The sequence below is a fragment of the Triturus cristatus genome, chromosome 8 (genome assembly GCF_964204655.1).
Source record: "Triturus cristatus chromosome 8, aTriCri1.1, whole genome shotgun sequence".
NCBI lineage: Eukaryota > Metazoa > Chordata > Amphibia > Caudata > Salamandridae > Triturus > Triturus cristatus.
Window position 1 is genome coordinate 159,497,849 of NC_140591.1, and position 21,513 is coordinate 159,519,361.

Genomic DNA, 21,513 nt, shown 5'->3' on the forward strand with positions numbered 1-21,513 from the left:
GTAGCCCTGGCATTTTAGTATAGCATAGGCTTGTGTGGGGGGCTGACTTCTTTCCCCTCCATTTTTACCCCACTATCCCAGAGCATCAGAATTTTCTGCAATGGTGTGGAGTGGATTGCTGCACCCTGAGAGATTTGTTTGAGGCAAGAGAGATAACCTCTTCCATTAACTGAGAAGAATGTGGCTTACAGGAAGGGGGATCGCTTCTTTTATTGGCAAGTTCACCTCTGGGTGCTACAGCCACATATAAGGGATGCAGCTGTAAGAGATTTAACCCCCTTTGAAACAGTTATGGTCACCTGTGGAGGGGAGAGAGGCAGGTACTGTTCAAACTGTGCTAGCTTTTCAATGGACGGCCGAGGATTTGGTTTGCATTTCGAGATGACTGAGAAAGGTAGCTTGTATTTTAATTAGAAATGGCTTGGTCACGAGTCGTGTGGGAGGCAAGTTAATTTTGTTAAAAAATAGTTTACGGTTGGTACTAAACTCTGTTAAATTGCCTTTATTGGGCCTTGTAGGGAGAGCATCCTGGTAAAGAGATACTAAAGGGTTTGTCTCCCTGACACATATCCTATGGTCCTTGCCCAAACTGAACACCTTTTGGCAAGATGTAGTAGAGACTATTGAAGATGACAAAGTCCTAAAGTGATATTTCAGGGGGTGCCCACAGAAACCGTTTACTCTCTACATAATAGGAAAGGGAAACCCATTTCACTCAGCCAAACAAACCTTCCTGTCTCAGTGGGAAACCCCCATCATAACCTCAGAGAACATGTGTTTGGGTAGGTTGTGGTGGATCATGGGCATGAAAAAATTATTTAAAACATCCAAGACCAGGAAAGAATTCTATAAACAAAGTCACCAGCTCGTAGGGTATCTAGCATCCCATTTAAGAGAATTACAATGTCCCAAGAGATTGAAAGCCTTACACATTTTAGAAGAATCTGACCTAGACTATTATTATAGTCCTAGATGGTGACTTCAGTTGTCACAGACCCTATAATCCAGTTGAATGATGATGCACAACTGCTTGAAGTAACCAAGTTGGTGTATTGTATGTATTTGTTTATCTGGAAAGTGGAGTCTCTGTGTGTCTGGGAAAGGGAGGAGGGAGGAATTGAAGTTCATTGAACACTGTTGACTATGGTCTGGTTACCTGAAAATGATGATAAAATGCATTTAAGCTTAAATATGAATGGTGCATATATGTTCTATCTACCAAGCCTATTTCAGAATGGAATCTAGTTGCATATCAATATGTTCCTGTTTCTATCAAGTATACTGTAGGTGGCACTTTATAGAGCCCATTATTGACTTGAAGGCATCACCCAGAATGTTTGTTTTCAGTTCCTTTGATATTCTATGGGTGTCTACTTAAAAATAGCTCCTGCATCAGGTCTAACCCTCCCCTTGTTCCTAGGGAACATCCAAGCATGCAAATGTATGGATGTGAGTTGAAAGCTGGTGTTTGTTTCCCCTCTAAATTCCGGGCTCTGATGTTGAATTGTAGGATCAGATGTTACTGCGCCTGGGCTGCATGAAAGCACCACTACAGTTTAAAGCCATAAACCCTTACTTTACCCGATCAGTATCACAATGCCAATCATTGTCAATTAGCCAGACTGTGGCTAAGAGTACTGCATTAAACAATAGTATTTTTTCTGCTCCTCTCACCAAGTCTACGGGCTAATTAAGCATCTGCCTCATGGACTTATGTCATTTTCACCTTTCACAGTTGGTCTCTATGCTTTACAAATTTCAAGATACATGCATGAAATAATGGATAAACATTTGTCTAAATTCACCCGTACAGATGTTCAATTTTTTATCCTTTTATTTGACATGTGTTTTTGTAGAGGATGAAGTCGCTGAAATTGTCACTGAAGTGCCACCAGATGAGCCCCAACGCCCTGATGAAAATGATGATCAGATTATAGAACTGGTTTTAGGAAAGATGCCACACAGCATAAACTCAGGAACAAGGTAAATGCAAAGGAAGCAATTTATTTGCTATTACAAACGTTTCTCGCCCTGTATTTTATTTGTAACAGTTTTTACATTCTCAGTTTCTCCCCCTAGCATTTTTCAGATCAGTTTGAACCCTTAGGCCCTGATTTAGAGTTAGGAAGGTGGGTATTCCATCAAAAACAATGAGAATATCCGATAACTGCCAGACTGGGAACCAAAAGCAGCCCTTGAAAATGTTGTCAGACCAGGTCCCATACTGAACGCAGTGAGTGAGCACGACCACTGCAAAGAGGGTTTCGGGGATTCTCCTCTACCCATCCCAATACATTTTTGAAAAAATTGGAAACGCGGTGTATTCTACAACACATTTTTAGGTCTTGCCTACTAGACGGCACATGCTCTGTCTGTTGCAAGACATATTGTCTGCACACAGAGGGCTTAGTGCTCTCCCGTTGCCTACCATTGGTTGGCTTTATTGTCGCGCTCATTTGCTTACTTATTCGTTAGTTTGTGTGGGCTGTGTTTCCTCTTCGTGGGTTTGTCCCTCCCCGAAGCATGAACGCATAGCTTATGCCCTTCCACTGCTTATTTTTCAGGTGCTACTTTTTTGTGATTAAGCAATCCACCAAAGTGCATTTGTCTTCCGGATGTCTCTCTCATGTACTTCTCCCTCTCTCCCGCGCTCATGTTGCTCTTTCTCTGCCTGTGTTTCTCCCCCCCACACATTGCTTTGTCACACGTGTTTGTTTTCCCCCACCCAGCTCCACATTGCTCTCTTGCACATTTGTTTTCCTCATCCCTGCTCCATGTTGCTTTCTCTTCACTTGCTTCCCCCAACCTGTGTTCCCTGTGTTGCTTCCTGCTACCGGTGCCTAGTGTTGCTTCCTGCTACCGGTGCCTAGTGTTGCTTCTGCCCGTTCAGTGTTGCTTGCGTCCCACTCCCCATGTTGCTTACCACACTGCCCTCTGTTGCTTGCCCCCACCCACACCGCTTTCCCCCCACCCGCTCATGGGCTTTTATCTTTTTATTTTTCATTTACCAATCCAATTCAGATGGGTAAAGGAAGAGAAAAGTGCTTGTATCATTTAGCAGGCGCGTGCATGCATGTTCATGCCTACAAAATGATGCAGCTGGCTGTACCATAGGTGTTTTTTTTTTGTTGTGTTTTTTTAACCATGCTACACAGCATTGGAGATACATGGGCAGAGTGACGTGGTAGTCTGTCCTTGCACTGTTTTGGTCATGGCTTACCACTGTCACACACCCTGAGATGTCTAGTGTCATGTTCATTTCTCTTACACAGCCACATGAGTGTTGTGGATGATCCACCAGGGCTTTAAATGTGACTTTATTCCATTGGTACCTGGCCTCATGTTTTTTTTTTTATACTTTCCATTTTCTTTACTGGGAAACAGATTTATAAAAAATAGGCAACTTCTCATACATTGGGTATAAAATGATTTCCTTTTTTTAATAGACCTTATGTTTGAGCTGCAAAAGCAGCCAATCCAGACTGTGATCATGATTGCAACTCTTTAGAAATGAGATGCTGTTAGTGAGGTATCTTACCTGAAGTATTTTAGGCTATGTATCAGTAGGTTTTTGGTCTCACTTGACTATAAAGTTGAAAATTAAGCGTTAAATGACTAATGGATTGCATTTCTCATTATTCTGTAAACCTTTTTTATGAGGATTGTCATTTTTGCACCTTAGCGAAAGTGTTCTAGCTTGCGCTTACTATTATATGTAGTTCACAAAAAGAAAAAGAAGCTGCAGGTTAACAGAGACGTTTTAAGGCTGTGCATTTTGTTGTTTTTGACCAGTGAAGGTATGTATTGCTCGCTCTACCTTTGTGTCTCCAGCAGGTATGGTTTCAGTCAAAGTTCCAACTCCCTTAAAAGAAGTATGCTGCTATCTGGGAGGCATGGAATCCGAAGGCGCCTAATGACTCAGCATGGCGACCACAAACGAATGTACATGTGCAACCTCTGCAGCAAAGTCTTTCAAAACAGCAGCAACCTCAGCAGGCACATCCGCTCTCATGGTATGTTGATAGTGGGGTTTGAGAAGGGATGGGATGTAGTGCTTTACCTTTCTATAAGTCCCTGCCATGGAAGAGCTTGCAATTAATATTTGCTCTATAATTTAGGTTTTACCTGGGATGTGCAACAGATTTCATGACTGCCTTTGAGGAATATTTGATTAAAATGCCAACTTCTGATGGATACATCTCCCTGTGGATTCCTCACCTTTTGAATTATCCCAATGGGCAGCATCCCACGGAAAGTTTAATCCTCAGCTCTCCCACGTTGACATGGACGTCACAGTGGCATGGCTCTGCACTCAACTCCACGTGACGTCATCGGAGCCATAAGAAGACCTATTCGGCGTGTTGACGTCGGTTCTTCCCTTTTTTCTGCGCCGTCGACACGTAATAGTTTTTTTCACAGGCTCTCCATTTGTGGCAGTTTCTTGATTGTCGTGTCTTGGTAGCCATCGAGGATGTCTTCTCCTTGAAAATCAGGTTTCAAGCCATGCAGAGTGTGGTGGCCAGATGTCCATCATTGACCACCATGAAGACTGATTATGGTGTCTTTCATCGGACCATGACGTCGAGACGTGCACTTCGTTGATGCACAAGAATCCCAAAGCGCTGACGGAGAGGGGGGCCAAACTATTCATGGCCAAGAAGCAAAATAGGGGTCGCAGAAGATCAAGGACCCGTTCGAAGTCGGCAACTCCTCATACTTGGAGGTCGTTGAAGAAACATAAGAAAAAGCAGAACCATGTTTATCGGCATCGCTCATCGAAGGATGAGACTCTGAAGTCGGATTCTCCATGTCTCAGGCATCATCAAAGGGATGAGATCTGTCTGTCTCCTTCACCTGAGGGGACTCCGGCCCGTCTCTGGCTCCGAGAGCAGTGATTCCACTGGCTCCGAGAAATGCAACGCCTCCACCATTGCCAAAGACGACCACTCCACCTCTTGGTCCAGGGTCTCCAGCGCCACAGCCTGAGCCGAATTTGATGCCTCCACGAGCAGTGTCAGAGCCTGCATTACCAAATCCAATAAATCCTGCTTTCCCGACTCCGGGTTCGGATCCGTTGCATTTTTTTAATGCGGTGTGTGTGGCTTGTTCGCCACAGCAGCAAACCCTACTGGTGCGCCTGTTGGCCCCATTGCTCGGTTGGCTTATTCCCTGGGTGGTTTGCCACCTCACTTTCCTCAGGCACATCTCATGCCTTTCTTGCCTGTGGCTCCAGGGAGTTGGCCTCTCCCGATGCTGTTTCTCGATGCCGTTACAATCTATGTAGGGGCGAGTACTGCTAGATGGGTCGTCCCCGGCGCCGTCTGGTTCCGAACCGGCGATGACTTGACCGGCGTCGACTCCTGTTCCTGTGGACCTCCCTTTGACGCCGATACCGAAGTCACCGGCACTGCATCTGGCGCTGGCGCTGCCGCTGCCTGTTCTGAGGATGAGATCTTGGAGAAAGGCACTAAGACTTTTGGAGGAAGAAGAGTTCCAGGAGGAGCCTGGTTAGGCTGAGGAAGAAGAGTTTGTGGATCCTGACCCAGACTTTGAAGGTTAACAGAAGGCTAGTGGCCTGGATACCTTATCTCCAAAGGGTTTGCCGACACAGGAGGTGACCACATTTAACGCTGTGATCAGGAAGGCTGCGGATCCCTTGGAATTGCCTCTCCCTACAGCGGAGTTAAAGTCTAATATCCTGACGGAGGTGCTCCATTCTCCTTCCTCTATTTCAGAGCCTTTACTTCCCTTTAATGAGGCTTAGACTGAGCCCATTCTCGATGTCATTTCCCGGAGGTGTTGTCAGATGCCCAAGCTGCTGTCCACCAGGTGATACAGTATAGTCTGGACACAGCTGATTCAGTAGCCAGGGTGATGTGGTCGTCTGTGGCTACTGAGAGGCACGCTTGGTTGCATGTTTCATGGTTCTCTCCTGTTGTCCAAACTACTTTACTGGATCTACCATTCGATGGGTCTCTCCTGTTTGGGGCTAAGGCAGAGATCTTCAATCTGTGGGGCGCGACCCCCAGGGGGGCCGTGGAGGCATGGCAAGGGGGTCGCGCTCTTCATGTGGAAGAATAAAACGTCCGAGACTTAGTTGAAATGCTTTCCCTGGAGTTTTATTCAGGTACTGGGAAAGCTTAGCCAGACAGACATCTAAACAGCCTTTCTACCAGTGTGTTGCTGGCCTGAAAGAAATACATATATGCACAACGAGTTAATCTGCAAATGTAAAGGTTTTGCAGATTATCTCGTTGTGCACATTTACATTTCTTTCAGGCCAGCAGCACACCGACAGCAAGGTGTGTTTATCTGTATGACTGGCTCCGATTTCAGAGAGTGCATACGCATCTACCAAGCAAATGATAGCAGCAGGTACCAACGTTCAGTCTAACGCTACACCAAACCCCACATCCTTAAATAAGATAATTTTTTGCGTTCAATATTTTATGATTAGAGGAGCAATGTTCTGCATGCTATTTAATTATATTTAGGCACTTCTAAGTGCTATAGCCGAGTGGGTACCGCAGCGCTCTTTTTTTCAAAGCCCATTTCTGCAAATCACTAACCAGTCATATAAAATCACAGGAACCTTGTAGTGGAAAAGCCAGGTGTTTAGTTGCTCTCTAGTCTAAATCTCAGCAAAGAGTGTTGTCTTCTCAGATTCAGTGTAAGCAAGTTCTAGAGCATTGCTGCAGCCACTGAAAACCTTATTTCGCCATAAAGTTCTCTGAAACGTGGAACCAGTGAATACCCAAGTTTTTTCTGGGCGCAGGCTGCATTTGGGGGTCTAGAACCTAGATTTGTGGGTAAGAGGGCTATGTCTACTGCCATATAATGCTTTATGAACTAAGCATATGTATATAAAGTTAACCCTCTGAAAAACCTGAAGCCAATGATGTTTATTGAGGCACTTTGAGAAGGACTGATGCAGTGTAAAGCAACACACAAACTTGTGCTGCGTTGCCTTACGCCATATCTAGGAGGCCATCAAAAGCCACGCAAAGTGACTTTGCATGGCCTCGTAGATATGGGTCTGCCCTCTGCTCAACCAGAGCGTCATAAAAACGACGCACGGGCACTGCAAGAGGCTTATAAATAAGCCCGTATATTTTGGAAGCAGCCCGTATATTTTGGAAGCACTATTTTATCGTGAAACATTTTGCAGCGGTCTATCTTATATTGCGTGTAATGCAAGTTTTTAAAAAAAGACTTGCATGTTCACAGTGCTTTCTGTCACAGGCTGTGACCTCATAGTACTAAAGATACACAAGTCCCTTTTCTCCCCTGCACCAGCCACGATTTAATTCTGTGTCTCTCTGGTTTCACACAGACTTTTGCAGTGCATTAACTAATGGAGGTTTCATAATTTATTATAGTGCTTTTCCTACTGAGTAACAACTTTTAAAAATGTATTTATTATTCCTTGAAGCTGCCCTTATTTTATATGTAGCTACCCGGCGACGAAAGACCTAAAAAAGTAGGTATTTTTAATTATGATGAATGATGTTCAGCTGCCTCCAGTTAGAGGCAGCTGAAATTGCTAAACTGTCCGCATCCCATGAAATACAGTATCGTTTACCTCTAATGCCGTGCAATAAAGTTGCAGCCCATGCATTACAGCTATTATACCAAGGGACACTGGAATTATGTGATTGTGCGGCCGCAGCGATTTTAGCATAATTAGAGATTTGCCGCATTTGCCATATAATCCATCATCTGCTGCATAAACTGATTTTAACCAAAGAAATGTATTTACTAAATAGGTTTAAAAGTTACTAAAAAGCAGCAACAGGTGTTGCCGCTCTGTAGAAGGCCCTTTTTTTTCAAAGCTGTACTGGTCCCCTTTTTGTTCCTTATTGCTATATTTTGGTTTTAAACTGGTACTAATGAGGTGCAACCAGAGGTTGACCATTCTTCTGGAGATCAGTTATGGTTGTCAATGATAAGGACTACCAGGTTCTAGAAATTTTTGTCAGGAGGGGGTCCTTACGCCTAAAAAATATTGATGGGGGGGGTCTTGGCATCAAAAAGTTTGAAGACCACTGGGCTAAGGTGATGCAGCACTTTAAAGACTGTAAAGCCATGCAAGGTCATTGGGACTACAATCTCAGCCCAGAAGCTTTGGATAGTTCCCCACATTTTGTAGCCAGGCAACAGCCGCCACAGCAGCAACAGCAGGCAAATCCCTTGTAGAGATCCTATAGGGCAAAGGGCATAGATCGCCAACAGGGTGCTTCGTGACAACTGATCTCTTCCCCCTCCCCCCCCCCCCCCCCCAACTCCTCTTCTGCCCCTCCAGCTGGTGCAATATAGTAGGAGGTGGTCCCAATGCGCCAATTCTTAAGCACACACAAAGGTTAAGGCATATTTGGACAGAATAACACTAGTACAATTATAGATTGCTAGTTCAATGTTATTTAATCACGTTGAACGTAGGAATGCTTGTCAATCAGCACATAATTAGGAAAACTGTACACAGCAAGCGCCCCACAACAGTGGGAGAAAGAGGGAGGGTTATGTGCATCAGGTGAGGGTTGTAAAGGTGTAAAGTAAAGATAGTGACATCATATTCATCAAAAAATTAATCACAATAGAAATGGCTCGTTAGAGCCGCAAACTTTAATGGTAGTTTACTGACCAATAAAGGTTTTAAAAAAAAAAAAACTTTAATGGTAGTTTGATTACATTGCCATGGTTAGAAATACATTATCACAGTTACGAATCACTGTTGATAGAAAACTGGCATAGAGAGTAACACAGTCGATGTTTCGACCCCCCAATAGAAAGTAGGCTACTTGGATCCTTACTGCGGGGTCTTCCTCAGGACTAAAACAAAGGGACACCTGGGGGATAGATATAAGAAGTGCTTAGTATTATGTATATGGGCATGGGTTCAAAAATCGGAAAGGGTAGAAAATAAATTAATAAATTACCATAAAATCACCCTTGACTGGAAGTGGTAAAGTTGAGGTAGGGCCCGTAGGCTTGAAAGGATAGAGAGCGGATGGTTGGCACCTGCAAAACCAGTTGAGTGCCATTGGGATATATCCCACAGTGTGGAGTACTCTAAGACTTCAATACAGTAATGAATCCAACTTACTGTGCCAAAAATGTAAATACACTACACACACAAATGTGGTAGAATCCTATTTAAGGACTGCAAGGTTCCAATACTCTCGTTGACTAAATCTAAGTAAAGGCAAAAAGAATTGGAGGGCCCATTATAAAAACAGCGGTGTGTTTCTAAAAGGTAGGCCTGTGTTACCTGAATAGAATAATGCAAACCTAAAGTAATTGTGCAAAAGTCACCACTTCAAAATGCCAACTTGTGCTCACAGTCTGTAAATACAAAAAAGAAAGGAAACTAGTCTTAGCCGCCATGCGCAAAGGAAAAGGAGGCTCACATGTCCAAACGGAGATAACTAGAAGAGGGAGAGAAGCACTCTCCAAACGCAGCGCGTTCGACCTCTTACCTACGTTGTGCCAAGTCAATCCGTCTCTGTGAAGGGAGCGCGGAAAGTGATGTCTCTATTTAAAGAACACTGAGCACTTCGTCGCCGTGCACGCGCTTACCACGTAGCTGCAGACGCTCGATGCTTGTCAAACAAGCATTAAAAATGCAGTAGGGTAACACACAGCACGTTGTTTTCAAACTTAATCCCTCCTCCTGCCCCGTCATAAAACAATGTAACTGCGTTTAGAGCCCTCCACAAAATAATCTCACCCTTCTCTCGAAAAACACCTGCCTGACATCTGAAAACGGACTTCTCCCTGTACTGGTCTCGCACCTTATTTCAGTCACCCACCATACCCCCGTATCGCTCACCTCTGCAACCGTGGCCTCACGGCCCCGACGTCCCAATACCCCTCTCTTCTTGCTTGTGGCTATCAGACACATGGGGCAGTGCTGTAGCACACCGGTGCCCGGCAAGCTGCAGGAGGCTCAGAGCCATAGCGAGCGTATCGACCGGGAGATGGGAGATGGGAGATATACGAGCATGCCAAGGAGGAGCTCAAAGTGCTGCAGATCCTACTGCTTGGTGAGTGGGGCAGCCGAAGGGGGAGGGAGGGGCAGCTTGTGGTGGATACTCATGGGAGACTCGGGTGGAGGCAGTGGGAAATAAAAATGAGCAGACCCAGTGCCATTTTAAGGGTTTTTGTGGCTGAGAATTTTATTTTGTGTCCCCCTTGCTAAGTGCAACTTTGAATTTATTTCCCACTGTCAGCTAATGCAAGCTAACATTTAAAAAAAAAAAAAAAGGAAATGGCCAAAACAGCTGAAAGCCTGGTATCCTTCAGCCAAGCAGCACCCAAATAAAGCTCGAAAAAGCATTGCGAAAGCCATTCCCTTTTGCTTTCCGACACATGTTTTTTTCTTGCATTAGCAACATTTTACATGATATTCAGCAAGTAACCAGCCTGGCACTTCCCTTCTAGAAAAAACACAATAAGGGTGATTTTGTGGCTTAATTGGTGGGTTTTAAAAATCGCAAATCCTGGCATTTTCAATGAAAATGAAGGCACTGATGAGAATTAATGAGAAAATTGTGAGATTTCATCATATACAGTAGTTACAATCCCATCTTTCCTTAATTTGTCCATCCTTTTCGCTTTATATGTGTATGCATAGTCAAACTTTATTCGGTTTTTGTTATTAAAACCATAACAGTTACACAGATACAATAAATTGTGGCATATTCTAAAAACAGGCTCCATTGCCACACAAGGATTCATCTAAAAACAAGTCTAGATAAAAAGACTCTACATGTCCATAAAGTGCCTAGATTTCATAGTTGCCTTTAAATACCCTACAATAAAAATAATCCAATCATCCTTCAACAGTTGGAGATGCATTCATGCAGGTCTAACCGGTTTAAAATTCAATTTGTTTAAAATAGGAACTAAAAAATGCCTCCTGGGGACTTCATACAGTTTGCAAAAGAACATAAAGTGCAGCAAGTCCTGAGGAGACTTTCCGTCGCAGCCACAGGGAGCTAGCACTTGACCTCTAGAAGCCCCCTTGGGTCTTGCTAACAGGAGATGGAAAAGATTCATCCGGAACCTGGTTAAAATAAATGTTTCATGTGACGTCAAGGACCCCATAAGGTATGGTTCAGACAGTGGCGTCGATTTAAGCAATAAATATGCCCGAACACTCGGTTTCCGTACCTCTTCTGCATCCCGATCTGCTTGCCTCCTACTCAAGAAGGCTGTCTTGGTTAATTCCACATCCTCTCGTACAATAACATCTGGTTTAAAAAATAAAACTCCCCGCCCAATCAATTCCAATCCTCTTTTAATATAGTTAGGCCAGGGGATACGAGCCATATTATCTAAAGACAAATACTCTCTTAGGATCAATTGAGTGAGGAATAGCTCTTCGTTTAACCAACACGTTAGCCAAAAAATCAAGGGACACAGAGCAAGTGTATCACTTAGGTAGGAGACCCCCAATTCCTCATGTACTGCCATGTTTGCAGTCCCTCTCGGGACACATAATAACCTTTTTAAAAAAACATTTTCCACTACCTGGAGGGGTTCCGTTGTCGTATAGCCCCACATCTCACTGCCATAAGTTGCTGTAGCTAAGCTTTTTGCTTGATACACTTGAAGCATAGCTCCTGTCGGTTTCTTTCCCACTTTAGAGGCAAAATTAAAAATTGCACCATTGACCCGCACCAGTTCCCATTTTTTCCTTTTGATTAAGGCGTCCCACCCAAGTTGATCATCAAATAAGACCCCTAAGTAAGAAAAAAACCTTCGTGCGGGGAATTTTGTCCTGGCCAGATCTAAACTGGAAACTCCTTTTCGTATCTTTCCCTACTTTCTTGACATAGGACTTTGAATTATTAATGGGTAAATCCCGATTACTTATATGTGTATGTTTCTCTGGATACACAGTGACAACGGACTGTGTCGGTTAAAGCAACTGGGATAGGGCATAAGACAGTAAAACGACAGAGATAAAAATGATGTAGCGGGAGAGGTGCAGTAGCGGGAGGAGGTTCAGATAGAGATAAGTTAAGGAGTGACACAGGAACAGTGAAATGTGAGGTGGCCAGAAAGAAAGCTACAGAAAGGTAGGAAGAGCTAGGTAGTGAAAGAGTGGCAGAGAGATATGTACGGTTTTAGGATGCAGTAGAGCGAGAGAGAGGTAGAAAGAAGAAATTGCAGGAGTTTAGTTGTAGAATTCAAGGTAGGGTAGGAACAGGACTGACATGGAGGCCAGAGCAGTGAGTTAATGAAATAAGTATAGAGGAGGAAAATGGCTAAATAAATGAATTCATAAATAATATATAAAACAAACATTTGGGTGAGGATGCGGCCTAACGGCTAGAGCGGTCGGGCTCGGGAAACGGGTTCGAGTCTGTAAAGCGCTCTGTGAGCTCTGATACCCTCGGGTTGAGTATGTGCTATGTAAAACAAAACAAACGGTGGTACGCCTCACCCGGGCGGCAGGAAGCGTATCCAGGCTTGGGGGCAGCAGACGGCAGTGAAAGCGCATTGCCACCCACCAGCACGCCTCACCTGGGTGGCAGGAAGCGTATCCAGGCTTGGGGGCAGCAGGCGGCAGTGGAAGCGCGTCGCAACCCACCAGCACACAGCGAGAAGGTGAGGCGGCCCCGAGTCGGAAGGGCTGCGAGTCGCTCCGGGCGTCGACGGAGGCAGCGAAAGGGGGGGCGGCCTGAGGGAGGTGCCGCATGTGAGGAGCAGTGTCTTAGGAGAGCGTGTGTGGCCTAGCGGGCCAGGGAGACACTGCCAGGGCCCGAGCGGTCTAGAAGTGTGTGGAGACCTCGCTGGTTTATTAAGTTCCCCAAAATCCGACTCGAGTCCTCCCGGCTAAACTGTCCTCCTCGCAAGATGGCGTAGGACTGTCCACGTCAAGCTGCATACGCGAAGCAGCATTTTCGTTGCTATGACAATGAAAGCTTCGCAAGATGGCGTCGGACTGTCCACAGTCTGTACGGACACGCGCATGCTGTTTGCTTTGGACAAATGGCGAGAGCAGCCATCTCTACGCGTGCATGTAAGCCTTCGAGAGAATCGATTGCAAAAGGAACTAGCATGGCAAGAGCAGCGCATGCGCTGCTATCGGCAGGCGAGACCTAAAAAGGACGATGCATCGCGTCATAGTAAAGAAAGAAAGACTACCTGTAAAAGCCATGTTGTCAATGTCATTATTTTTGAAATACACTCAATGATTGCACAGAGTGTAACACCTTGAATGCCATAGTGAATACGCCCGATCCCAAACCGGAAGGATGGGAGAATTAAAAGTAAGTGACTTAATAAGGAAGGTCTAGCATTCCACCCATTGGGTATGGAAAGTCTCAAAAGACTTCCGTTCACATATATAGAGCTTATCCATAGAGCTAGGGCCGCAGCAATGTGTCATCATATTAAAGGAAAGCAAGAAGAAATGTATGTGACTGAGCTTCTTCTGTTACATAATCACAAGTAATGTGCACATTGGAAGAGAACAGTAAACAGTTGTGTGTGTGTGTATATATGTGTGTGTGTGTGTATATATATATATATATATATATATATATATATATATATATATATATATATATATATTCGCTTAAAAAACCATAGGTTTCACACATGTTATAGTTAGCTGGACATTTCACTCGTGAAAAACCATTGAAATTCCCCCGTTATAGTTAGTGCAGGCAACTATAACTCACGCGACCGCAATCCTCTGCTGATGACGTCAGATATTACATCACTGATGACATATGTGTCTTTCTGAAAAAAAAAAAATTGTAATATATGTATAGCTAAAAATTAATGGAAGAAGACATGGGTAAATAAGTGTCTAAATACAGTGATGTAATATCTGACGTCATCAGCAGAGGATTGCGGTCGCGTGAGTTATAGTTGCCTGCACTAACTATAACGGGGGAATTTCAATGGTTTTTCACGAGTGAAATGTCCAGCTAACTATAACATGTGTGAAACCTATGGTTTTTTTAAGTGAATTTGCAAGGTTTTTTAAATTTTAATTCCGAACTATAACGTGTGTGAAACCTATGGTTTTTTCAGTGAATTTGTACGTTTTTTAAAATGCTAAGTTATGTATTTATTTATTTATTTTTTTAAAAGGTTTTTCACCGTGCGCACGCTGTGGGCACACGGTGCGCATCGCGCACCCACGTTTACGCAGTTCGCGGAATTTTTCCGTTTCTACCGTACGCGCACGCTACGCGTACTCCGTGATTTTTCGTAAAAAAATTAAAAGATATTTTGGCCCTTGGGGGTCCTTCTGGGACCCCCTGACAAAGGCTAGGGGGTCAGGAACTGTCCACCCTGCCCCCTTTTCACGTTCTCCACCTTTGTTTTTCACCCCCTCAGACTGCGAGAGACAAAATGGCGGCCGACACTTCCTGGTTTCGACCGATTCGAATGTTTACTAAGATCTAACAACCAATCAATATTGCGCTCGCGCACGGCAGCTTGCGCGTACGGTAAGTTTTACCGTACGCGCACGGAGCGCGCCTATAGATATATATATTGATTTAAATGCTATTTTCTCAGGAAATACTGAACAGATTTACACCAGACCTGCAAAAGGCACACCCCTGACCTGAGGACTACCTCTCTGCCAAATTTCAAGTAATTCTGTTCAGCCGTTCGGGCTGTAGCTTGGACTAAAGGTCCTATGGAAAAATGCATGAGGAAAACACGTTTTGGGACCCCCCCCTTTTCTCAGCCCCCACTTGACGAATCCCCCCGAGACTTTCAGGGAAGGAGTGGAGCGCCCCACCTATTTTGAAAATTTTGTGAGGATTCGTCAATCGGCGCCAAAGTTATTCCAAATAGAATGTTGCGGATTTCCTATGGAAACACGGTCCTAACCGCCAGTAGATTATATATATATATATATATATAAATTCACTGAAAAAACCATAGGTTTCACACATGTTATAGTTAGCGGAAATTTTACTGATAAAAAACCAGTGAAATTGCCCCGTTATAGTTAGTGCTGGCAACTATAACTCACGCGACCGCAATCCTCTGCTGATGCTAATACTGTATTTAGACACTTATTTGCCCATGTCTTCTTCCATACATTTTTAGCTATACATATATTACAAATATTTTTTTTTCATAAAGACACATATGTCATCAGCAGAAGATTGCGGTCGCGTGAGTTATAGTTGCCAGCACTAACTATAACGGGGCAATTTCACTGGTTTTTTATCAGTAAAATTTCCGCTAACTATAACATGTGTGAAACCTATGGTTTTTTCAGTGAATTTGGAAGGTATTTTAAATGCTAATTCCTAACTATAACGTGTGTGAAACCTATGGTTTTTTCAGTGAATTTGTACGGTTTTTTAAATGCTAAGTTACTTTACGCCATTCGAGGCGTGCGCGCCCACTTAACGCAGTTCGTTCCGTGCACGGTTTTTATCAACTTTAATAAGCCCTGTACATTTGGTGGCCTTCGGCCACCAAAAGCACAGGGGGTGGGGTCAATGTGGATAGTGTTTTTTTTATTTCGATTTTATAATTTCATGTTGCCAAAATTTAGTTTTTTTTACCTAATAATAAGCCCTGTACATTTGGTGGCCTACGGCCACCAAAAGCACAGGGGGTGGGGTAAGTGTGGATAGTGTTTTTTTTTTTTTTTTACCGTACGCTTACGGTAAGCGTACGGTAAGCGTACTCCGCGAAATTGCCGAAAAAAAAATAAAACCGTTTTTGCTCTTGGGGGATGTTTGGGGACTCCCTCAACATGACTATGTGGGAGGGAGTTGTCAAAACAGCCCCGTAACATGTTTTTGGCCATCTTGTTTGATAAACAACACTCAGTGCGAGAGACAAAATGGCGGCCGCCGCTTCCTGGTTTCGGCCGATTCGAATGTTTACTAAGATCTAAGAGCCAATCAGAACCGCGCTCGCGCACGCCACCGTACGCTTACGGTAAGCGTACCGTAAGCGTACCGTAAGCGGGCTCAGATATATATATTGATTTAAAGGCTATTTTCTCAGAATCTACTGAACAGATTTACACCAAACCTACAAAAGGCACTTCCTTGACCTAGGGACTACCTCTCTGCCAAATTTCTAGTAATTCTGTTCAGCCGTTCGGGCTGTAGCTCGTTCTAAAGGTCCTATGGAAAAATGCATGGGAAAAACGCGTTTTGGGACCCCCCTTTTATCTCAGCCCCCGCTTGACGAATCCCCCCGAGACTTTCAGGGTAGGAGCGGAGCGTAGCGCCCCACCTATTTTGAGAAATTCGCGAGGATTCATCGACCGGCGCCAAAGTTATTCAAAATAGAATGTTGAGGTTTTCCTATGGAAAAGGGGTCCTAACTATAACTACCTACTGGCGACCCCCAGTAGGTAATATATATATATATTAAGCATGATAAAACAACCTAGGGAGGGTATGCTGGGTACAGACATCACAAATAGCATGTAAAAGGCCCTTCGCTTTGCATTACAAAACAGAAGAAAAACATAGGGAGGTCAGAAATACAACTCACAGGCATATATATATTATCATCAGTCTGTTGTCAAGCAGAAATGAACTATCACACATCAAGCTTATATATTATTAGTCCGATGTTAGGCAGGATAGCTGTGCATAACTAGTGTCCATTCCCCCATGTATGGAATCCAAACGGTACATCCATTTACATTCTCTGACGTTGAGAATAGTCTCGATATTGCCCCCTCTGGGACCAAGTTCAGCTTTCTCCAAAACCACCCATTGGAGGTCTTCTAGTCCGTGCTTCGGATCTTTCAAGTGCTCAACCAGGAACGTACCTTGGACTTCACACCGTATCCTGCTGCAGTGTTGCAGTATGCAGGCATTTACCTTTTGTTGTGTCTGGCCAATTTATACATTGTCACAAGGACAGATAATCCCGTAGATGGCATTGGAGGTGTTGCAATTCGTGAAAGACTCTAAATCGATCTTGTGTTGCTTATAGACCAATTGTTTAGTCTGAATCGACATTTTACAGGCCTTACAATGTCCGCACTTGTAGTGACTCCGGTGGGGGGTTAAATTCCATAGTGACTGCAGGCATGGTACCTCTGGAGGATCTAGGAGTGACCGAACCACATGGTCCTTCACACTCTTGGCTTTTTTAAAGGAGTGCATGGGTAGGTCTGGCTGTTGCATGTTATCTGCTATTAAACTCCAACGTTTATTAACCACCTTCTTGATAGCGTTACTTTGAGTGGAGAAAGTGGTGCTGTGTGGAATTACTTTCCCGTACACTGGGTGTCAACAATGTTTCTCTAGGGCAGAACCATGCCCTTTTGTGTGATCTCTTTACCAGTCTTTTTGGATATCCTCTTTGCAGAAGCCGTGCACAAAGTTCTTCTGATTCAGCCATGAAATCTTCCTTCCTTGAGCAGTTCCACCGGATCCGCAAGAACTGCCCAAAGGGTAAATTGTCCCTTAGGCTCGTAGGGTGATGGCTGGTATACTGGAGCAGAGAGTTCCGTTCAATTGGCTTGCGGTACAGTGTGGTGAAAATAGGTTGTTCTCATTCCTGATAGTGATGTCAAGAAAATGTATTTCTCCATAGTCAAAATGTATGGTGAACTGTATGTCCTCACTCCTCTGATTCAACCATTCATGAAAAAGGCTAAGTTCTGCTGGATCACCAGTCCAGATCATCAAAATATCGTCTATATATCTCCTCCATAGAGTAACTTTGGTGTTGAAGGGATTATTGGTATTGAAGATGAATGAGTTCTCAAAGTGATCCATAAAGATAATCGCCAGATCCGGGGCAAATGCCGCCCCCATCGCTACGCCCTTGACTTGTACGTAGTAATTGCCCTGAAAGTAGAAGAAGTTTGTCATCATGACAATTTGAAGTAACTTGATGATAATTCAGTTGGTACCGCCACTGGTGCTGTTCTCCGATCAAGAACTAATCTCATCACATCAAGGGCTGCCTCTTGGGGTATACTCGTGTAGAGTGACACAATATCAAAAGTTACTAGAAGTTGTTTCGTCTGGTCAAAGGGTTGTTGGTCCACTAGGTTAATTGTCTCAATCTAGTCCCTCAGATGTGCCCTTGTTGTTTCTGCTATTGGTTTCAGAAAGAAATCTACGTATCTGTTTAGGGGTTCAAGTAGGGATCCGCATCCTGAGACTATTGGACGGGTGGGGGGATTCTGCATATCCTTGTGGATTTTGGGCAGTGTATAAATTGTTGGAATGCGAGGCTGTTTTTGGTTTAAATAAAGAAATTCCAAATTAGATAGGAAACTTTGTTCACGTCCATCCTCCGTGATTTTCAAGATCTCTTTTTCTAGTTCCTTCGTTGGGTCTGCTTGTAATCTCATGTAGCATATTACCATCTTGTAGTTGGTTGAAGATCTCATTCTTGTATTTTGTTGCATCCTGGACAACGATGGCCCCTCCCTTGTCCGCAGGTTTAATTACAATTTCCTTGTTCTGTTTCAGCTATACAAGGGCTTCACGTTAAAGGCTGGTAACATTATGGTTGATGTATTTTTGGGCTTTGAGAACATTAGAGACTTCCCTCAGAACCACATTTTCGTAGGCAAGGATCTTATTGGTCATGGCATGCGCTGGTGGAACAAAGGTGGATGGTATACTCAGTCCTGTCAGTGAGGCTGTGTGTAGTAGCGGGGATTGCCTGAAGAGATAGCGTAGGCGAACCTTCCTAAAGAAGCAGTGAAGCTCTGTCTTAATAGTGAAATGGTTGGGAAAAGCAGTAGGTACAAAGGATAGACCCTTGCTAAGCACCTTACTCTCCTCTTCTTTCAAAATGTAAGAAGAAATGTTCAACATGGGGTTATCAGGTTCCTTTACCACCTGCAAGTCCTGTGGCGGGTTTGTATCCCTCCAACTGGTGGGGCAGGGAAGCAGCTCTGGCTCCACCTTCCTAGAGCATACTTGTTCCGTGAGAGGACGGGTGTCCCATTTTCTACTACATTGGAGGCCTGTTGCTACAGATCTATGGGTGTTGAGCATAGAAGAGAATGGGTATGTTCTATCCTTTCTTTATTTTTATATTTATTTGGAGACAGTTTGCATAATATAAAGATCACACAAATTTCTAAGCAATTTACACATATAAGGTAAGGTTACACCTAACATATAATTGCTAGGCAGGGGCTTATTGTTAAATATTTCATATATATTTACAAATGCAATCAGACATCAGAAAGAGGAGTAAAATAAAATAAAAAAAATAACAAATAACCAAATAGATAGGTAATAGCAGAGAAGTTAATAAAGCAGTGATTTTCAATTCAAAAAGTAGAACCAGAGGCCCTATTCGGCTTGTCTCCTTACAGGCTAATTTGCCTTATAATCCATTTTTTTATAGGGGCCCAAATTTCCCTGCCTCTCCTGCTCGTCCCTCGGCCTTTACATTTATACAATGATTTTTATGGCCAGCAATCGATTGATCCAGGCTTGAAAACACGGAGGATCTACATCCTTCCAATGAGTGGCAATAAGAAGTAGTGTTACAGATACAGCCATAAAAACAAATTTACTTTTCAGATCTATCTCATTGTATCTTCTCATCGTATCCTAGCAACATTAGAGTTGGAGTTATTCTGATTGTATGCTCTATAGCTGCTATCAGAAATGTTTCTATTTGTTTTATTAGAGGAACTAATTTCTCACAACTATAAAACATGTGGACTATATCCGCTGGCCCTTGATCGCATCTGGGACATTTATCATCCACCCTTTTCCCTCATCGAAATAGTTTTGCAGAAGTAAAATATAAGTCATATATTGTATAGTAATGTTGGGCTTTTAGGTTTGCTGCAAGAAATGTTTCCTTTGCTAGTGCTAAAGAGCGATCCAGATCAATATCGCCGTCTCCGATTCTTATAGCCCATTTGGTTTCTACTGCCTCAAGATCATCCGGGAGTGTATTGATTAAGATTTTGTAAATATATTTGATCTTTGTCTGGGACTGGCAGATCGTTTCAATTAACAAGTTCCTATGCAAGGAAAATCCCTTCTCCTTCATTCTATTTAGATGGCTTGTGAACTGTGTATATTTAAAGTATGTTCCAGCAGATATACCATATCTTTGTTGCAAATCAGAAAACGACAATCTCTGTTCTATTAAGTAGAGGTCCCCCATTCTCACTATTCCCTTTTCCTCCCATTGCCTAGCCTATGTTCTATACTTTCAGTAGTCCCTCTCACCCCCTCTTTCCCTCTCCATCAGGGCTTATGCTCAGATGAGCACCTTCTGCTTCTACAATAGGAGGGTCTGTCATTGCTGCAAAAAGGTGCAATCGAGGTGGTTCCAAAGTAGAAAAGGGGTCAAGGATGTTACTCCCGGTACTTCCTGATTCCCAAATAGGACGGCCGTTTGAGGCCGATCCTCAACCTCAGGGTTTTTAATTTTTACCTCAAACAGGAGAAATTCAAAATGTTAACCCTGTCTCCAGTTCCTCTTGCTCTGGAGAAGGAAGAGTGGATGGTGTCGATAGATTTACAGGATGCGTATTTACACATTCCCATCCTGAAGTCTCATTGGAAGTATTTCCATTTTACGATGGGGTCTCAACATTACCAGCTTGCGGTCCTTCCATTCGGCCTTACTTCCGCTCCTCAGGTCTTCGCGAAGGTGACGGCAGTTGTGGCAGCACAGGGCGGGGATTTCTGTTTTCCCCTATCTGGATGACTGGCTACCCAAAGTAAAGGTGCTAGAGATGGTTAGGTTATGTTAATTAATTTGTAAAGCGCAACGGTTACCCTGGGGTGTCCTGGCACTAGTTACCTTTCCTACTGGCAGTTACCGAGAAGAGTCAGACTATTTAGTGGCAGTGGAGCAATTCTAATGAATAAACAACCAAGTCTTAAGTGCCCAAACAACGCCATTGGACATTCTCATCCTCGCTTTTCTAGCTCAGGAAATGTCACATGTAGCCAGTATAAGTCATATGTATAATGTTTTAATATAAAGACAAAAGACTGTCTCTGTGGAATGGCTATTACATTTCAAACTGTTGAAGTCATCAATAAAGTTTGTTTAAAAAAAAAAAAGTCTTAAGTGCCCTTCTAAAAGACAACAGGTCCGGTGCATTTCTAAGCTGAGCCGAAAGATCATTCCACACCTTAGCTGCGCCGAATACAAATCTTCGGCCTCCCCAGGAGACCTTTTTTATCTTCGGGACCATCGCCATTTTAGCACCTGAGGAGCGTAGATTTCTTGTGGGTGTGTACCACTTCAATTGATTCTGTAGATATTCTGGACCAATCCCATGAAGTGCTTTAAAAACGGTGCTGAACGCTTTAAAAAGTACCCTCTTCCTGACTGTGAGCCAGTGCAACTTCTGAATTTCCTTGGAAATAGCCGCAAACTTAGGGACCCCGGTAAGTAATCTGGCGGCTGCATTTTGAAGGCTTTGTAATTTATTCAGGAAACGTTCCTGGATATTTAGGTAAAGGCTGTTACAGTAGTCAAGCTTTGACAGCACCAGGGCAGAGACCACTGTTTTCTGACTCCCTGCTGGCAGGAAAGGCAGAA

At 43.6% G+C, this 21,513-nt stretch overlaps 1 protein-coding gene across 4 annotated transcripts in view; it reads left to right on the forward strand.

The window, feature by feature from the left end:
- The window catches only part of PRDM15 (PR/SET domain 15), a 439,353-nt gene that overhangs the window by 125,023 nt on the left and 292,817 nt on the right, over positions 1 to 21,513 (forward strand). For 3 of the 4 annotated variants that reach the window (XM_085621221.1, XM_085621224.1, XM_085621223.1), the window contains 2 exons: positions 1,857 to 1,983; positions 3,832 to 4,013. In XM_085621221.1, coding sequence (XP_085477347.1) covers positions 1,857 to 1,983; positions 3,832 to 4,013 — 309 coding nt within the window. The remainder of the gene's footprint in view (positions 1 to 1,856; positions 1,984 to 3,831; positions 4,014 to 21,513) is intronic. The other variant, XM_085621222.1, reaches the window with a different exon arrangement.